This window comes from Anopheles gambiae, chromosome 2, assembly GCF_943734735.2.
Source record: "Anopheles gambiae chromosome 2, idAnoGambNW_F1_1, whole genome shotgun sequence".
NCBI lineage: Eukaryota > Metazoa > Arthropoda > Insecta > Diptera > Culicidae > Anopheles > Anopheles gambiae.
In genome coordinates, this window is record NC_064601.1 from 33,158,417 (window position 1) to 33,179,243 (window position 20,827).

Below are 20,827 nucleotides of genomic sequence, written 5' to 3' on the forward strand. Positions count from 1 at the left end.
TTGAGTCAGGAAATAAAGTTGACAAAAGTTGACAAAAAGTGGCAGTTTTTGACATTTGCGAGAAGGCGTAAACAAATAAGTAAGGGCAGTGGTAACGCCCTTTCGATGCAATTTTATCGGACGCTGCTGTCAAACGCTTCTTCGATGCATATTGCGATTATTTGGATGATTTGAATGGATTAACCATTATAAAAAATATGCTGTTTCTACATAACCTACATAATAAGATTGACAGATAAAATCGGATACGACAATCCGACGAAATCAAAACATTGTATTTTTGACGTACAATAAGATTATTTCCTAACATAAAGTTTTATAAAAGAGAAATAGAACCCCAGGGATAAAATCAACATGCTTTCTCATGCTTCTGTCCAACTGACTCTCAAGCTAATAGATCGAGATAGCAAGCTAATTTCGTAATCTTTGGAAAATGCCATATCATACAGTTGACGCTTGGTATTCCGCACTTGAGAGCAGGACACAGTTAATTAAACATTAAACAATCGAGAACGTTCTCAAGCTTTCGTTCTCATAGCCACGTTGCCGAGAAACGGAAAATAAAATATGATAAAAGGCGCTTTCCATCTTTTGTCCATTGATCGATGCCGCCGAGACGGTTGTGCGTGCGTCGACTGTCAAACGCGCTCGACTGCCATCGTACGTTTCCTCTCTGCGGAAGCAGCGCTGCCTTGCTTTGTTTTGGTTTTGCTTTTGTAAGTGATGGATCGTGATGGGTAGCTAGCTAGTCAGAGGAGAGCAAAATCGGCCAGTGTGTCCGCTGTACAGTGTTTATTTGAAACACCATTTTCATCATCGTACTTCGTTATCCGCGGCAGCGTGAAAGTCCCGTCTCGGAGCGAAAAGAAAAGTCCCCCCAGGCCGCCGTTGGCGCAGCGTTTTTTCGCTTTTTTTCGGGATAGTACCGTGTTTGTGCGTGCGTGCGTGCGTGCGTGTGTGTGTGTCTGTGTGCGCGTGTCTCCGTGTGTGGTGTATGTTGTTGTTGGAACCGGGTGAAAAGCCACCTTTTCCAATTTACCTGCCTCACCACACTCGCCAAATCCCCAAATCGACACACCAGCCAGCCACCAGTGCGCCATTGCCCGTTTTGGCCGATTGCAAGCCTCGTCGTCACGCCGTCAGCAGGCAAGCAGCCACTCCGTTCTGTCACCCAGTGTGCGTCGCCATCTCGTCGAGCAGCAGCAGCAGCAGCAGCACGGACGCGTCCATGTGTGCGTACGTGCGTTGATAAAATTGGCTATTTACGCTTGCCCGAATCGACGACGGGGGGTCTCGATCCTGTCGAAAGCGCAGCACAGTTTCCTAGCATCGGGAAGCTGTCGTGTTCACAACCCATCCATCGGTAGCAGCCGCAGCCTCGACCATCGTCGGTTCGCATCGACGGTTCCGAGGTGGCATCAGTGGAGCGATATAGTGGAGCGTCCATCGACTAACGGCCCCCGGCAGCAGGGATCTGCACTGTTGCGTCGCAGATTTGGCCCAAACCACCGCCACCAGCACCAGCCGCTAGAGCGACGATATCCGGCACTCCCGAGATAGAGTAGCAGCAGCAGCAGCACCATGGTAGAACGCATTGTGGAGGAGTGTTGCGACGTGAATTCCGGTGAGTGTGTGTTTTCCCTTTTTTCGTAGGTCCTACGTGACTGGCTGAACGCGCTCGCGCTTCTCCATCACCACCACCACCATCACCTCAGTTTTCTTTTCCCTCTCTGGTGTGGTGTCGATGGCGAAAGGAGCAAAAACACGGCGATGCGCAGTACGCAGGTGCTACCGGCATTTTCGGTGCTGGCAAGACGACAACACGGAACACCCGGCAAGGATGAAAACAGTGCGCCCCAAAGGAGCAAGGACACGGGTGTGCATATATTCGTTCACCACATAAGCGCAGCGGCGGAGGTGGGGGGAGCTTGTTTAGACGTTGACTTCGCGCTAGTCGAACCATCGTCGTTAGATGCACCACGCAAGGGGGTGGTAGTGCGGGGGGTGCAAAGAAAACGGGAGAGAAAGAGGCGCAGCAGCAGTGTGTGTGTGTGCGTCAAAAAGATCACAAACACAGATCGCACCCGCCTAGTGGGAAGAAAGAAGAGCAGCATGATGGCGTTTACACACACCAGCGCACACGGCTGGTGCTGCTCATCGAGCTGTGGAGCGGAAAGAACATGTTTTTTACGGGCACACACAGCCAGGCCATGGCATGGAGCGTGGTGGTTGGCGGCAATGATGATGGTGGTGTGGCGGCGGTTCGAGTCCCAGCGTGTGTGTGCTCTGGCCACTTGATTTGTATTCGACTTTCGAACGACATTCTGGAATATATTTCCTTCGTTCGCCCATTCACGGTTCAACCTGCGGCTGACCCCCGCTCCCTGCCCCTTGCGTGTGGGTACCGCATGCAAAATCCTATGCCAAATGTGTGTGTTTGAGCACCGTGGGGACAAGAAACGGCGAACGCTTTTGACGTCTCTCTTTTCTCCGACGCCCCTTTTGCAAAGGTTACTACTGCCTGCTGCCTAGCAATGGCCTGTGTAACCCCTTAATACCTGCGGATGGCGTCTCACAAGCAATGTTTTGAAAAGGTGGCACAGTCAATACTTGTTGCCAAAACAGTGGAAGAGAGTACAGGGGCAAGGAGGAGGAGGGCATTGGCAGTGCAACGCTGCTAACTAAAAAAAGAGTCAGAAAACAGGGCTGCGCTGGTTTTTGTATTCCTTTCGATAAGAAACCAAAACGAAATTGTTTCGTAAAGAAAGCTGACGCTGAGAATTATTCAACAAAAATGTCAAAAATGTCCTCATTTTGATCCTTAGCAATCCGAGAAAAAAGGCCCTTTTCATCTCGCCATCGTCCGATTCGGCAGCGATTCCTCATTCGACGGAGGCTGTGTGAATGTGTGTTTGAACCTGCAACACAAAAAAATGGTATGTGTGTGTTGTGCATCCACATCACCGTGTGTGGACGATGGAACACACCGCCGCGCACCACCACTACACATCATCATTTGCAGGTTAGCCACTTTTTCTTGGCCGATTCAAGAAAAAAAACCCTTCAAAGCAGGACTGCTGCATAACCATCCAGAAAAGGGACAATTTTTCCGTTCCCAGGATGGGAATGGCAGAAGGGAAAAGGGTCCGGTAATAAAAAAGCTAAAATTCGAAACCGTTGGCTCTCTAGAATATTGCGTTTCGGTGCGCACGTATGCACTTTTTGTTGTATTTGGTGTGTGGCGCTGCGGTGGCCTGTTTTTCTCTGTCGGTCTCTTTTCGGCCTGCGCTGCTGAGCGTTCTACCGACTAGCTCTCGCTCTCTCTCTCTCTCTCGCTCTCACTCACCTCTCTAACGCTCGCCGCGCTCCATTCGCCACACCGCACTTCCGCACGCACTCACCGCTTTTGCGCTCACACAACTCTTCGTTGGTGCGCCGCGCACAGTGGTGGTGTGCACATACAACACATCTGCCAGCGGCTGCGGGTGTGTGCGTGTCTATGAAGGGTGCGTAGTCAACGTCAACAGACTCGGGTGTGTGTGTATGTACCGATCGCGAGCTACGCACACATTCAAGTAGCAGCTGCTCACGTAGTCCGCACCCCCTGGCCCGCCCCTTTCCCTTCGCCTTTCACAAGGGTTTGGTGGATGTTATTGTGATGAAGAAGAACGGAACACACCAAACGCGTTTGGTTTTGTTAGGGTAAGGAGGGGTGCGTAGGATGAAAGGGGTAGATATGGTACGATCCCCCCGGTGAATGGGCAACGGTTCGCTGTTTCGTTGTATGTGGCGTGAGTTTATAAACACACAGACACACACACACACACAGAGGCACCGCGGTTCGACGTTCGCTGCTACGTCTGTACACAACGACGCATACCAGCGTGCCTGTTTGCGTGCGACGAGAATACACACACACTCGCACCGCCGCCGTTCAGTGTGTGCGCGCTGCGGCGAGATGTGGTGTGTGACGACGAGACCCGTTCGAATCTCATCAACGTCGTCGTCGTCGAATCGCCAAATTTAACACGCAATAGGTTTTGCCACGATGTTTTGCTACTACCCCCGGTGCTGCTGCTGCTGCTACAGGGCGGTGGGGCGGTAGTGCCCGCGATTGAATGTGCTGCGGCAGCGGCAATGTGGTCCCAGAACCTCCTCTGAATGTGTTTAATAATTGAAATCTGCTCCACTCTCTTTTCCGTTGGGGCCATCTTCTTCTATCGCCCAAGATTACAGCGCAGTACATTGTTGCCTATTTCCTCCCCGTCTTGGACGTCAGCGGGCGCCGCCACCATCGCCTACTGTTCGCCTACTTCTCCCGTAAGCGCCTCACACACTTGAATGTCATTCGCTTTTGCGTATCTCGTTTCTGGCCGAATCTGCCAAAGCCGCACTGCCGGCAAATGGACAATGCTAGTGAAAGGGGGGAGGGGGGAAGAAACATTGTAGGGCGCGATTTATGCTTGTTTTTGTGTGGGCCATTTTAAGCCCCATTCGAATTAATCAGCAGCTCTCCCGATAGGTTGCTATTTGGTCACGGCGATGACGGCTACGCTCTCGCCGCGTTGCCAAACGTCAAAATAACAACAACAATACACGGTACCACCGCCATGATGTACCCGTGGGCCACCACACCCCCTCCCCTGCCCAGCACTTCCGGTACCCATTGATGTTTGTTTTGATGCACGAATTTACGCCAGCTTTTTTTTTACTTTTTCTTACTATCTCTCCAAAACGGCACGACAAGGCGACCGACCAACTCGCAACTTGATTTTCACCTTTCCTTTGCATCGCGGTTGGTAGTCGTTGTCGGAGTGCGTGCTATCGGCGTCCTTCGAATGCAACTCGAGTAGTAGAGTTTGTAATGAAAGTAAAAGGGACTATTTTGTGGCATTTTTTACCCTTGAATTTAGATGTCTCAGGTTAAACTAGCATACCGAAAACCATTCTGTACAAACACAACTCAATGTGACACCTTTTGGATGATGTAAAAGTGGTAGGGGAAGGCAATTCCACGTGCAATCCCTGCTTCAACGTCAATGTTTTGCGTTCTTGGTGGTGCGTATTACATGGCATAAACAAGTAAATATTGCACATGTATCATTCGTGCGGGATTGTGATTCTCACGGGTTTCGGTCTTACTTACACCGCCGATTTGCTCTTTCTTTGACATGAAATTGCTGTTCCGACAGGTTTGTGTGTGTCTGTCGTGAATCTAAAAAGAAGTGAAACAAAAAAAAAAACCCAGATCCAATCCATCGTGTTTTGTCCATTGCTATTTCCTTCATCGCGAAGGAAAAAGCACGTTGTGTGTGCTCTGTTTTTTTGTTGTTTCTGCTGTAGTATTAGACGGTTCCGCCCGAAAGACGAACAAGCCAGCTCCCCCCCCTTATAGCGACGACCTTCGCAAAAACGCAAAAGAGGAAGGGGGAGGTGCACGGTTGTTGTTCGTACCGGTTCAACGGTTCGGGTGCTAGAGATAACAACCAACAACCAACCAGAGTGAGGGAGGTAAAAATTGTCAACCCCACACCCCCACCAGAGTGGAGGGGGAAACATAATTAAAAGAAGAAAAAAAGATCAAACAAACAAAATAAACACCACATCACAGAAATGACGTCTTCCCACAACGCGCGGACAACGGATCTCTCTATCTATCTGACACACACTGATCGTCAACGTCTTTTCCCAACAAGCACGGGAGATCGAATCGAATGGTGATGGGTGAACACACCGAAGGAGTGGATGTGCCATGGGTGGCCAAATATATTTGTAGCACGTTTTTGTTGCCGCCGGCTCGCAGCAACTCAAACGGAGACGACACAACTCGACCATACCACAACGACAACAACGCGGTGCATAAATAACTCGACCGATATATCTTCCTTGTTGATCGTCGTCGTCGCAGTAGGCATCTTAAAACGTTAAAAAGGATCTGCCGCCGGTAACTTCGACGCGATACTCTCGCGAAGCAGGCGAACGTGTGCTGGGAGGGAACAAAAGAACCCGGAAGAAAGGGGTAGAAGAGCGAGAGAGAGAGGGAGTGGTAACTTTCTTTGCTTCCTGTCCCCTCCTGTTGATGATGGACAAACGGATGAAATTTCCTCATATTCACCCGTAACGGTGAGATGTTGTGTACCGCGTGGTGTTTTCTGTTTCATCATCATCATCATCATCATCATCTTCAGCGTCATCGTTGCTTTTGGTTTGTGCAAAATGAGTAATCAAATCCGGAAAAAGAAACTTTTCTGCCACCACTCATTCTGAATTGTGTGTGTGGGAGTTGCCTGGGGGATTGCATTGTGGGGAGGGGACAGTGACACTTTTGAAGGTGTAAGGGGATGATTTTGTTGTTGTTGTTTTCATTGCAATGTAGCCAAGTGTTGGTTTAATTGGGGCGCACTGCAACGGCGACGGGCTTTGGCAGTAGACGGAAGCTTTGGTCATTATTTTACCCCCATACACACAGTAGGCTGAGTTATTGGATTTGTCCGTCTAATTGCGATGGCTGACACACACACAACGGGCCACAGAAATGATGCAATTTTCGCCGACATTTGAAAGTGTTTCTACTGCTGGAATGAAATTGATTCTTACATTCAATTTCATAAGAACGTTATATTCTCAGTAATTAAAGAAAAAAACGCAGTTTCTAGCCCACCAGAGCTCTGGCGTGCGTCGTTTACAGTTCTTCAATTTCCACAATTAAAACATTGTGTTATATTTACTTCGATTAACTGCTACATCGCGTTCTCCAGGGATAATGCACCATACTAGCGATGGGAAAAATAAGGATTTCGTCGGAATCAACTCCGGCTAGCTCCGAAGTTTTCTGGAATCAATTTCGGATAGTAGATCCAGAATCAGTTTCCGGAATCAAATCCGGAATCGGTTCCGGAATCGAAATCGGCTCCGGCATCGGAATTGGCTCGAAAATCAAAATCGTCTTCGAAACGTAGTCGGTTTCGGCCTTTTCATAAGAATAAGCGTTTGGGTCCAAGGATGCTAAGTATTGATTAGCCGCAGAGAATCAAAATTTACTTGTAAACGATCCATTCTCATGGAGATTCTTGGACTGATTTCGCTTCTGAAACTTTTTACTTCAATGCTAGAACTGATTCTGTTCGATTATGATTTCGATGCTGGAATTGATTCCAATGCTGAAATCGACTCTGGAATCGGAATTGATTCCAGGATCGGAATCAGCTCCGTAAATGATTCCCAATTCCCACCACTACACCACACAATTAAAAAAAGACGTCAAACAATTAATCCCGTACTAAAAAATCCTTCTCTCTCTTTCTCGTATGTTCTTTTATTGTTTTAGATCCAACCCGCAAAACCGATGTCGCACGGTACAGCAGCGAGGAGGTGTCGGGCAACGAGTCCACCGAGGCACGCATGCTATCCGAAGCCGAACGGCAGGCCGACTTCAACCGGCACAAGGAGGAGATGAAGCGCAAGCGGCGCCGAAAGAAACGCACCAGCTCATCGATGCAGTCGTCATGTTTTCAAGGTAAATGAAGCCACACACCGCGCTTCGTACCGTGCCTACCGGTGCATGGGGCTGCTCCGACCAACACCAACGCCGCCTCACCGTCATCACCACACCCCGCCGCAACACCTGATGCACAATTATCGTTAAACGGTTCTTACTACTATACTCACACGTACACCCCTCCTCCGCTAACGCGTTGTGTGTTGTACGATTCGGGTGCATCGTTTAAAAGATCGGATTTGCTAAATCGGCTTTAGCGGCAGCAAGAGCGCGCACCCACCGCTTTAGCGCCGCTCTGTGGCCGCTCCAAGTGAGAAGAATTCTTTCGCAATGTGGGCGCACCACATTTGTCTCTGGCGGCGGGTGGTGGTGGTGATCGTGGTGGTGGAAAAGTGCAGTGTGCAGTCTCTATGTCGTATGTATGCGTGCCGGTGTGTGTGTGTTTCTGTTTGTGTCGGTTGTTTGTAGTTTACTCGCAAAACGCATTGCCCTACTAACCGGCCAACCACCCCTCACGGCCAGCCAGGTTGATTGGATTCCTTTCGCTTGCGTGCATCTATCATCCCACTTGAACACACACACACACACACAGATAGGCACAAACGCGCATGTACGACTACGATTGATGATCTGCAATCAAGCGAACACAATAGAGTAGCGAACTGTAATATGGCCGGTGATGATGATAACATTTAACAGCTTTGGCGGCAATTGCGTTAGATACAAAACAACATAGAGGCTGTAACGGGGAATGTGCGTCCTTCCATTTTTCCCCCGGGCCGGCAAATCAAAAACCGTATTCCCATCGCTAACCTGCTCCCGTATCGATCCCCTGCTCTTTTTTCTCCCCACGCAGAGCTGTACAAGCTGACTGGCGAGGTGCTGGGCGAGGGTGCGTACGCGTCGGTCCAGACGTGCATCAACATCTACACCGAGCTGGAGTACGCGGTGAAGATCATCGACAAAATACCGGGGCACGCGCGCGGCCGCGTCTTCCGCGAGGTGGAAACGTTTCACCACTGCCAGGGGCACCCGAACATCTTGCAGCTGTTAGAGTTTTTCGAGGATGACGAAAAGTTCTATCTAGTGTTCGAGAAGATCAACGGCGGGCCGCTGCTGACCCGCATCCAGGAGAACGTCTGCTTCTCCGAGTACGATGCGGCGCAGATCATCAAGGAGATCGCGTCCGGGCTGGACTTTCTGCACAAGAAGGGCATCGCCCACCGGGACCTGAAGCCGGAGAACATCCTGTGCGTCTATCCGGACAAGCTGTGCCCGATCAAGATCTGCGACTTCGATCTCGGCTCCGGGATCAAGTTTACCACCAACATCTCGTCGCCGAACGCCACGCCGCAGCTTTTAACACCGGTAAGCCAGTGCAGTGAACGGGGGGAGAAATTAACCGTGATGGTGGTGGTAGCACAAAATGGGAGTGGGGGAGTGCGCGCAGCACCATCATCCCGTGTTGTTGTTTTCGTAGTCACTTATCGCCGGGAAGGCATCTTTTTTTTTGCTTGTTGTTGTTTTTCTTGTTGCTCTTCCCCTTTCTGCGGCTTCTTCTTCTGGTTGGTCATCGTTCTCCCAGTTGGGACGGCTGATTGCTACCGATGGTAGCGCGGTGATAAGACATGACTAAGGTTACCTTGTTTTTGTTGTTTTTTTTCCACCCCTCACGTATGTCTATATTTTGATTTTATGGGTCAACATTCGTACTATAAACCCATTCGCGGGAGGGTCCCGCGGTAGGAGGGGCACACGGGTGATGCATTTTTTTCGCGTGCTTGCTTCCTTCAAGTTTGCTTCCTTTCCTTCTTAATCTACTATTGTGAAACGTAATGAAATTGGACACCACGTTGCGTTGTGCTGTTCTGCTTTTGATGTTGTTGTGTGGGGGTAAAGATAAAACGGCATTGGTCTTATTTGATGTGCCTTTTGGGTATCGCGACCCAAACAACATCCACCCGCCTTGTGCGCACATTTGCTGCCTCATCGTGATAAGAGACAGGCATATGGGCTGGGTGGGTGGTAATTGATTTGTGTTCCTTGGCTATGTCCCGTCTCGATGGACTCGGGAGAAGAAGCCGGCACGGTGTGAAGATTGAACCCAAGAGATTCCAAGCCCTTGCTGTGGCTCTTTTTGTTTATGTTTGTAACTTTTGGATAGAAACAGATGCTACTTTCTCGTATACTATCGCAAATCGCAACGAAGAGAATAGCCCACCATGTCCGCACCTTTCCTGTTTTGGCGTTAAATATTTGTTCTTTGTTTAAAATTTAACGTATACAGTGTGTGTACACATATTAGCACGGTTGCAATTAACACGGCAGGGATATTACCTGCGACGGTGTGGCGTGAGTAGATAAGTAACAAGGCAAACATGTTTGTCTGCCGAGTTCCTGTGGCCAACTACTGCGGCTGTGTGTGTAGTAGTGCTCAGTTTCACCTTCATACGAACCCCCCTCACCCGGCGTTGAACGCTGATTTGCGATTTAGGCGACATTGTATCGATGCAGTAACGTCGCGAAGATGTCGGCGAAACTATGTAATGGATGGTCCCGCCTGGGGGGAAACGATCAGTGTGTGTGAAGTGGTTGTTTGTTCACATCGGGGGGGAAATAGTTTAAAACCTTCACTAGGTGCGCGAATTACTGACAACTTGACCTCTCCATGGGCTATCGATAAGAGGGAAAGAGGAGGGACCCTGCTGGCAGTTGTTGATAAGGAAGAGCGATGGTCGGAATGCTGGAAGGATTATTATTCCCTTTTTTTAGCGTGTGCGGTGGAGAGGAAGAGAGGGAGCACATTGTAAGCCTCTCCTCCTGCCGTTGAACGTTCGTTTCGATTGCCTCTTGGTATTTCTTCCCCCGTGCGCACAAGAAAGTGAAATCATCACTAATGCTCCGCTATCGTTTTCTCCTTCCCTTTTCCCATAGGTCGGTAGTGCCGAATTTATGGCACCGGAAGTTGTCGATCTGTTCGTCGGTGAGTCGAACTACTACGACAAACGATGCGACCTGTGGTCGCTGGGCGTGATCGCGTACATACTGCTGTGCGGCTATCCGCCCTTCTCGGGCAACTGCGAGCAGGACTGCGGCTGGAACCGGGGCGAGAACTGTCGCACCTGCCAGGAGCTGCTGTTCGAGTCGATCCAGGAGGGCCGGTACTGCTTCCCGGACAGCGAGTGGCAGGACGTGAGCGAGGAGGCGAAGGACCTGATCCGGGGGCTGCTGGTGAAGGAGGCGCCGAAGCGCTTGAGCGCCACGGCCGTCCTGAACCATCCGTGGATTCGCATCAGCGACGATACGGAGTGTGCGGTCGGTGGTATCAACTCGAAGGCGAACAAGGAGAAGCAGCGCCGCCGGGTGCTGAAGACGCCTGGTGTAATTCGACGGTAAGCCCAACCGACGATCGTTGTGTGGAATGTGTTTTTAATCGATGTTTCTTTTCTCTCGCCTCCGTAGAAACCAATCTGCGCTCGAGTTGTCCCACTTTGCCGAATCGGCCATGGCGGTCAAGCGCGTCATCATGCAGCACTTTTCCATGCGCTACGACTATATGGCGAAGGAGCGTCCCAACATCTATCAACCGTCGTACAATGGCAGTGTGGAGCCGGCGGCAAAGCCCACCGAGACCGTGCTACCGACGCTGGTGGTTGAGACAGGGAACGCACAGCCGCCGAACAGCAGCAGCAGCAGCAGCAGCAGCAGTGGTGTTGTGAAACCGTTTGTGCCGCGAACGGAAGAACCTAATGGAGTCTGTGATGAAGATGAACTGTGTAAGGAACGGGACGAAGGGATGGGAATGCAACCAATGACCACAAACCACGTTGAGACGGGAAAGGAATGGGAAAAGGATGAGGAGGAGCAGAAGGAGCTTATCAGAGGTAGCTACCAAAACGTTTCCATCGATAGCCAGAACATGGGGGCGGCGGCGGCGACCGGAGTAAAGGTGCCGACCATCACGATTGCCTCCGTTGCCGCCGGTAACGCCGATGTGGCGGTGGGAGCTGCAACTATCGAAATAGTTGTGAACAGTACGTCTTCCGGAAGCGAGGGTGATTGCACCTTCTCCAGCAATACTATTGCCGCGGGCCGCAGCGGATCCGATGAACGGGGCAGTATTGTTGGCAGCGGCGGCGAGGCGGAGCGGAAGGATTTTCCGCAGCAGGAGAATACGAGTGACAAAGAATTGCAAAGTTCTGATCCACCGAAAAACAATGCTGCCGGCGGTGGTGCACGTGATGATCAAGATGATGATTCTGTACTGACTGGTGGTAAAGCCGTGGCCGAGGCTCGTGCGGACGAAGCGCGGGAGAAGGAGCTGGAGAAGGCAAAGGAAGTGGTGGTGGAATTGTCTCCACAATCGTCCACGCTCTCCTCCCCGGTGCGCAGTATCGTCGGCTCGAAGGCAACCGGCGGCCCGAGGAAGGCCAGCAACGGTTGGGATATTCCGCCCGAGTCGAACTGGCGGTACCGGGGCGAGCAGCAGCAGCACCAGCAAAGTCCTTCCTCGTACGAGTACAACAGTCGCAGCCAGCACGCGCACGGCTACAAGTACGGTAGCTCGGGCTTCGGGTCGAGCTACAAGGGCGGCCGCAGCGGTCACTACCACTCACACCCGCAGCACCACCAACACCATCACCATCATCACAACAATGTGCATTACAGTAACTATCACCATCATCACAGCAGCAACCACCACTCGCATCCACCGATGTCGTCGACGGGGTCCTATCGGCAGCAGAATGGATCCGGCCACCACCACGCCGGGTCGCACGGCGGCCACTACGGTAACAGCCACGGCAACCATAACTACAGCAATGGCAGCAGTATTGCGCCTCGGTACGGACGCATCGTGCGAGCAGGCGCCACCAGTAACGAACCGTTCGACGGTGGCTTCGAGGGCCGGTCGGGCATGATGGCGAAGCAGCAGCGCCATTCGTCGCAGCAGCAGCAGCAGCACTATCCGTACAGCCACCATCCTAATCACGGTTCGTCGTCGTCGTCATCGGCATCGCTGACGTCCTGGCGTGCCCAACCGTCGCCGGCGTACGGAAGCAACCAGCACCGGTACGGTGACGCGGCCGGAACCGGCGACGAGGCGGAAACCTACCATCGGTACCACAATGGCAACAACAATAGCAGCAGCAATGGCGGCGGCGGTGGCGGCATGCTGACTGCGTCGCAGTCACACTACGGCAACGGGAAGATCACCACCAACCCGAATAACTTTAATCACCATCAGTACAATCGCGGAGGAACCAATAATAATGTTAATAATAATACTAGCAGCGTTAGTAGCAGCGGAGGAAGTAGTCATCATCCGGCAAGGATGAACGGGGGCAACACCAGTGGCCATCCAAGTCAGTACCACCATCAGCAGCAGCAGCAGCAGCAGCAGCAGCAGCAGCAGCAAAACCATCAGTACCATCACTACGCAGGAGTGAACAATAATAATGGCTCGAACCATTACTATCACAATGGCACCGGACGGGGAGGCGATGGTGGTGGTATGGGACATTACAACAGCAGCAACAATAATCATCATTACGGTGCTGGCAATGGTCATGGTGGCCAACAGCAGCAAAAATCGATGCCATATCGTGCGGTGGTGGTGCAGCATCATCACCAGCAGCATCAGCAGTACCAAAATCAACGCTATGCTTCACCATCGTCCTACGGTGGGATGCGACGCCCCACGCAGAGTCTGATGATCGATGCGGTCGACGGTGCCGGCATGAAAGGAGCGGCGGCCGGTCCGAGACGCGCCAGCGCTGGCCAGCAGCAATCATCACTACCAATGCAACGGGCGTCTCCACCGCAACAGTCGCAGCAGCAGCAGCAGAGTAGGAGTAATGTTAACTGTGATCCAACTACAAATACTATGAATAGATATAAGCTTTATCATTCTAACTCGACCACGATCCTGAGCGCCCTCAAGCGGGAAACGCGCAACTACGGCTACCAGTCGATGATGGTCGGTGGCTTCGAGGGCCTGAACCTGAACGGTGGCGATCACTACCAACCGGCCGACGAGGGCGAAGAGGCAATGCTGGAGGAACCTCCGTTCCACCTGATACCGCGGCGCAACGACGAGGCGGAGCAGCAGCAACAGCAGCAGCAGAAGCTGCAGCAGCAGCAGGATGCAATCGACAACATCGACGAGGGCGTTTACAGCAGCAGCTCGAGCAGCAACACCAGCAGCCACAGTGGCAACAGCATCATCAGTGGCAACATAGCCACCACTACGGTGGCCGGGTTCGGCGGCACCGGCGGCTCGGGCATCCTTGCCGAGCTAGCGATGGCCGACGGGCTGCCGGTCGGGCTTTCGCCACCGAACGAAAGCTTGCTAATGCAGCGCCGCCTGTCGCTCAAGTCGCGCAGCCTCTGTCTGCCGGTCACGATCGGTAAGGCATCGCCGGCGCCGCCACCACTGGCCATCATGCCCGCCGTGGTGAAGATGGTCCCTTCGTCGGGCGGCGAGTTTGAGGAGTGCACCACCAACGGTCACCAGCAGCGGGAGGAGGAACCGTCGCCACTGTCCTCTCCGGAGCAGCGCAGCGACGAGGAAGTGGGAGGCTGCCCAATCTTTGCGGCCGCGCGCCATGATGCAGAAGGATACTATCCGTACTATCCGCGCAATGGTAGGGTCGGTACGACCGGCGTTACGACGACGCCAACGCTAACCATTACTACGCACAGTGGCTAGGAGGAGGGGGAGAGGGATGTACGTGTGCTCCCCGGGGGACGATTCGCCATCACTGTCGTCCCGTTTTCTACTTCTTGCTTTTTTAACCATCAGCCTGCAGTCGACAGTGGACGGCGGAGCAGGGAAAGATGAACGAATGTGGAGGCATGCTTTGTTTCCCGACTTTGTTCACTCTTTTCTTCTCCCACCGTCGCTGGCGCGTCACTGAACCGGTTTGATTTGATGCATGCCTTGCCCCAACCCGCGCATGCTTTGTTTTTGTCAACATGGCATTCTGTTTTGGAATGCTGCGTACAATTTGATTGTGCAAATAAATTTTGGAAGATCCCATTGTGTGAACCAACTGATAGGATCGGATGTATATTGTTTAGATTGTTAAACTACGTCTTTAAGTCACCCCAACCATCTTAATTGGGCTTCAGACTGACATAAAATATTTGATGCTATACGGATAGAGTAACTATTTACCGTAAAGAGAGAGAGAGAGAGAGAGAGATGGAGAGAGAAAAAAACGTTATTGTGCGTTCGTTTGAAGGAAGAGTGGAAGAATGTGGGAGTGTGTGTGTAGTGTAGTGTAGCGAGAGGAGAGAAAAGCTTCTATTGTGCTGAGATTTCGATAATGCAATAAAGGGAAGCGAAGCAAAGAGCACAGTCGGGAATAATATTGTAAACAGGATAGATATTAGAGGACATCGTGATATCTTTACCTGTATTTGTACACACCACGCACACAGGCCAAGCATCGATACTTTTGTATTTAATCTTTTTTTTTGTACTTTACACTTTTTTTAAACAAAATTCTTGTTTTCTCTTCGCGTATCAATTTGTACTGGAAACTATCACACAAAATTGGTGGAATATTTGCAGAGAGTAAAGAAAAAAAAATACTGCGATTACGGGAATTGTTTGAATTTTGAAATTGAATCGAATTGGAATACGAAAAATACATACGCGTATCTGTGGACTATTTTTCTCCCCTTATATTGTTTTGTTTTGGGTTTGCTCTCGCAGGAGTATACTGAAATATACCTGCGAGTATAGTAGATGTTAGTAAATATCATTCGAACGAACGACACAATAAAATCAAGGGATGTTGCTCCAGTGGTGCAGTCGAACGCGGGCAGTGGCCTAGGGGTTGTAGAAATAATGGTTAGCGTTGCAAGCGTCCGTCGTCCCCATATAGTGTTAGTATTGGATAAGGTCCTACCAGGTAGGTGGGTCTACCAGATCGTGGTCGAAAATTACTATACAACAAAAAACGAAAAGCGAAAAGAGCAAACTTTGTCAAACGCGCATACACTCGAAAAGGAACCATCCAAACTGTCGAAAACAAAAAGATAGAGAGAGAGAGAGAAAAACAAAACAAACTCAAACCGAAAGCCGCCGCCTCCTTCCGCACACTCCTCTCCGCCTGTGCTGAAAACAGTGGTACGCGCACGATGTTGCTACGCTCAGAGTGATTCGTGTATTTCGAGACGAAACCGTCGGCGCTGCTGCGTAGCTTTAGAGGACGCGCTATGTAGAGTGGTGCGCAACCATTTTTTGTTTGTTTTTGTTTGCGCACATATCTCTCCCGTTTGTCTGTCGGGCGACTACCGGTTGGCTGCAAGAAGCGGTCGGTTTATTTTTACTCTTTTTTTTTTTTTTGGGCAATGCATTGCTTGTGCACGCGCGTGCCCCAGCTTCTCGCAAGTAGTGTGGAAGTAGTAGCGTGTGGCGCATAGTAGCAGTGTAGTGTAATGGCCACAGGGGGCGGGAAGTTACAAGAGACATACACGCTGGGCGGTGATGTGATGTGATGAGCGAGAAGGAGGCGCAGCAGGAACACAACCACGAACCTACCTTCTTTATGTGAGCGCGGGGAGCACAGGCTCTTGAGGATGTGAATACCGCGAACGCGACAACACGAGAGCAGTAGAGGCAGAGTGTCGACTAGTGATGAGAACGACAAGTGAAGTGAAGTGTTGTAATCCTTAAGAAGAACAAAACATAAAAAAGCGGCACTAAAACATGGCAGAAATAGGGGAAAAGGGAACAGGGAAAGCCCGAAACCCGAAAACAAAAACAATATTGGGAAAGCACATGCTCTTGCAATATTGACATAGACGGCAGAAGAAGAGAGGTGTCCGTTAATTCCTGTACGCGCACTTCGCCATTCTCCTCTTCCATTGTTGGGTAGATGTTGCTACATTTTTAAAAAGAACACTGTTGTACAACCCGTTTTGACCATGCGTGTTGTACTGCAACGCTGTGTGGGTGCTTTTCTTTCTTTCCTTTTTTTATTTTTTATTGTACAGTGTACATCTTTTTTGTTGTTGTTTTAAATGTTAAAGTAAAAAAGGAACGAAGGAAGAAACGCGCAAAAAATGAGCGATTTTTTTTTGGTGTGTGAAGTTGTTGGGAGGAAGAACTGTGAAGCTGCTTGATTTTTCTTCGGGAAAAAAGCGATACAAAAGTGATGAATGATGTTGTTTGTGAACATTGAACGTCCAGCTAAGGAATGATGCGTATAAAGTAGCATCATGTTGATGATATTTGCATAAGCTTTGCTAATGATGCCGTATGTTATTAGCAGCTTGAAACCCCTCAGGAGGCGTGAGGTTATTTTTTTATGAGAAATATATTGTTTTTTACCCTAATCATTTTTTAAAAATGAAAATGTAAACCAAACCCCCAGCAGCAACGGCATTTTGCATTTGATCCCCTTTTTTTTTAATTCTTTTCTAAATCAGTTCTTTTGTGAGTTATCATCCAGTGTGGATGATGAAGAATCGAACACTTCCTCTCCCAGTTAACTTACACTTACTCACTCACTCACTCACATCATTAATTGTTAAGATAACTGGTTTTTTTCCTCATCTTAACGTCTAAAACATTCGCTTTCCCTTTTCCTAAATGGGCTTACACTACTATTGTTTTCCCTATCACAAACAACGCCGTTCTAGTATTAAGAAGTTTCTAACGAACGAGAACTTAGAAGATCGGGGATTAAGAGAGAGATAGAGAGTGAGAGAGGGAGAATAAGAAGCATCTCCAAAAACACCACCACCACCAATGAAAGAGTGAAAACAAGAGCAGCATACGTGTGTGCGAGGTTTAACTCGCAGCAATTAAGAAGCAATATACGAAGTAATCTTACATGAAGACGAAAATCAGTAGCCCGTAGCAACCCCCTTTACCCTTTACTTCCGTTGCAACCGGGTCGGTTGCAGTAGGCGGGCCAGAACGCACACGACTGGGGCGGGAGAAACGCACATACAGGACAATGGTGTTTGTGTGGTTCAGTTGTGGTAAACAGAACGGCCAATTACACTTCCCATCTTTTGTGTGCCTGTGTGCCGATCTAGTAGCCCTCCCGTGCCCGGATACGACAACCTCTTCTCCTATCCCCACTGTCTCCTATTTCATCTTCTCCCATTGGATAATAATAGTATAAGCAAACAAACAAGGCGAAAACAAACTCCCCCCTAAACTTGCGCTTCTACATTCAAACAACACGGACTTGTACCATACCAAACAAAATGGCTCTTTGTTCTGGCTTGTATTACTAGTAACGTGCGCGATTATTGAGTTTAACAAAAAAGGGCAAAAAGAAACAAAAACAAGTAGGTGCAAAAACAAAAGGAAGCAACAAAACACACAAAAACATTTGCTACAGAGACATTGCTTTAGAAAAGTATTATGTCGCAAAAAAAGAAGAAAAAAAACACAAAAGACTGGTCTTAACACAAAAGCAGGAGAGAAAGCTACGAGAGAAATGTGAGAGAGGAAGATAAAAATGATGTTACAAAAATCACAACAAAAAAAACTAACTAACGATGAAGAGGAAGGTGTGTGGCCCCGTAAATATTTCATGATGCGTGATAAGGGTGATTGGCAGCGATTCGTTTGGGGGAAAGTAAATGAAGTAGAACGGGCGGGGGCGTATACAAAATACACAAAATTGATAGGGTTTTGCTTTGGTTTTTATTTTGCTAGTAAAAAAACACACAAGGTTACAAGAAGTGTTGTAAAAATTGGGAAATTAGAAAGAGAAAAGGAAAAGACGATGAGTAGCTAAAACAATAGAAAATGATTAGCAGAAATAATAATTGGTAGCAAAGTTAAAACTATTTTTTGGCGTAATATTAGTGCGGTAATACACATTAAAATTATGTTTGTTTTAGTTTGGTCAAAGAAACGAAAGTAACGAGAAATTATATATGCACAAGGAAAACACCATTTGGAGATCGTACTCAAACAACAATAACAACGAAAAGCTACAAAAATCACATGACCCACAAACACAAGTTGGCGAACAATGCAGCGATATGCCGAAGAGGAGCGCTCAACAGCCACACAGCCAAGATGAGTGAGATATGGAGAAAGGGAAGGTGGTACGCAAGAACACAACAAGTATGTTTTGCGAGCATTTGTTTATTTTTGTTGGTTTGATTTATTGTTTAAATCAAGAGTGATAAGTGACAAGCAAGACGGAAGGAGAAAAAAGCCCCCCAAAACCTATGATTACTTATGTCGTGTAGGGGGGGGGGGGGGGGGGGGGTTCAGGAATACAGGAAAGGCCAAACGCAAAGCAAAGAACTAACGCAATGGTACAATACACAAACACAAACCCAGTAAGTGGAGTAAAAACAAAAACAAAAACAAAAAACAAAATCAAACAAAAAAATACACGAAAGACGTGAAAAGCATTGAACATTTAATGTTAAGGGGGGGCGATCACTATTAGGATTTCCCCCCTGCCTAACCCTCCAAGAAAGTTAATCGAAGAAGAGAAGAAGAAAAAAACACTCAAGAATAACAAACAGGAAGAAAAAGAAAATGAAAAGGAAAGATACACACAAAAAAAGAAACAAAACCACTAGAAGAGAAAAAAAGAAAGAAAAAAATAAGAAACGAGAGAAGTATATATTTTTATGAATTATAAAACAAACAAAAAAACACAACACAACAAAACAATTTGAAAAGAAACAGCACACTAAACTTTCCCAAACGGTACCCCACAGTATAAGTAAGGGAGTGAAAGAGGGTGGCGTGATGTTTTTGTAGGGAGAAAATACGTACACTCACACACACACACACACGCAAAAAGGAGAAAAAAACACACCAAAACAAAAAGAGGAGAAAATAAATACAAAAAAAAATGTGAAAAACTTAAAGTGATGAATCTATCAATCTACTAAACACAAAGAAAAACATCCATAAAACACACAAACACAAAGAATCACAATGGAAAAGAATAAATCCACATACAAACGAGAAAAAAAGAAGAAGATACAAACAAAGGAAGCAAAAAGCACTATTTACTTATACTCTAATAAGGCGAAAGCAGCGAAAAGAAGAGAGTTAGGGAGGAGAGGAACGAAAAAGAGAGGAAACAGACACAGTTCCATGGAACGAGCAAGTGTTGTGGTTTAGTACAGGGGGTGGGGTGCGGAGACAGGAAGCAAAATCGGTCCGAATGCGTTTGTTTTGGAGCACACTCCACTCCTTCGAGAAAAGAACTCTTTTCGCTCTATTGTTGTTGAAGATGCCATAATTGTGTGACACGATTTTGCTTACCGTTTTGTTTCCTCCCGGGGGAGGGTTCCTAGCGGCTTTTGTGTGCGCGAGTGGGGAGACGATTTGATCCATAATGGTCCCATGAGTGGCGGACCGGCGCGGTACGAAAACGAAGAAAACGAAGAAGAAGAAGAGGAAGGAAACAATAAGAAATGACCTGAACATATTTTCCATATTATATGAAAGTAACTGTTTTTTGTCTGTTTTGATTCTTTTTTATACTTATATATACACCCACAAATACTACGACAAAACTGAACTGATAATTATGAGACGGGGAGGCGAACTATTGTACGATCGAGGCAGGCAAGTCAGCAGGAGAGGTTGGAGTTACAAGAAGAAGAAGAAGCAGAAGAAGCAGAAGAAGCAGAACACGAAAAGTGGTGAACCATTTGTTGTAGAAGAGACAATTTCCATTAGCGTACGCGCGCACGCTGTACCAACATTTTCCGTATTTACACCGTGTTTACTATTTTGTATGTGTTTTTTTCTGCTTTCCGTTTAAACTTTTCACTACATCCAAAACGGTGCAACAATTTCTGGAAGGTGAAAGAGTTCCCGAAATAAGGAATATACACAAACACTCAACAAAAAAACAACACTTACATACACACCTATATACATAATGGCACGTGAAAATAGGATTATTCCGCTGCGGACAAATGAGTGTGTGAATGTGTGTGAGTGGATATATCTCTGTCGTCGCAAGTTGTCATCACGGTTCGAGGGCGCTTGGAGTTGTAGAACGATAAGCAAAGCAAATAAGGAGAAGTAAAGTGGGAGCGAGCGGTAAAGAGGGCAAGCAGCAGGAGAGTGAAGAAAAGGAAAGAGCAGAGAAGAAAGGTAACAAAAATTAAAAAGAAATGCAAAAAAAAGAACCCTACAAATAAACGAAAACGAATGATAAAACAGTTTTACTATTATTCTCCGTTGACGCAGTAACGTTCTCCCGTTTGCATGGGGGAAGGAGCCATATTTCCAATGTGTACTATGATGACATCCGCTTCCTGCAGGAGCAGGAGAAGTTGAAAAGCGTCCTCAGCTCGTTCGAGTGAACG

General features: G+C 48.3%; 1 protein-coding gene across 1 annotated transcript; it reads left to right on the top strand.

Annotated features, from left to right (window-relative positions):
* Positions 1-623: 623 nt before the first annotated feature.
* LOC1273831 (protein bunched, class 2/F/G isoform) lies at positions 624-19,288 on the top strand. Its single transcript, XM_061643896.1, has 5 exons — positions 624-1,624; positions 7,328-7,516; positions 8,355-8,866; positions 10,433-10,890; positions 10,961-19,288. The coding sequence occupies exons 1-5, from the start codon at positions 1,582-1,584 to the stop codon at positions 14,205-14,207; spliced, it is 4,449 nt and encodes a 1,482-aa protein (XP_061499880.1). The 5' UTR covers positions 624-1,581; the 3' UTR covers positions 14,208-19,288.
* Positions 19,289-20,827: the final 1,539 nt, after the last annotated feature.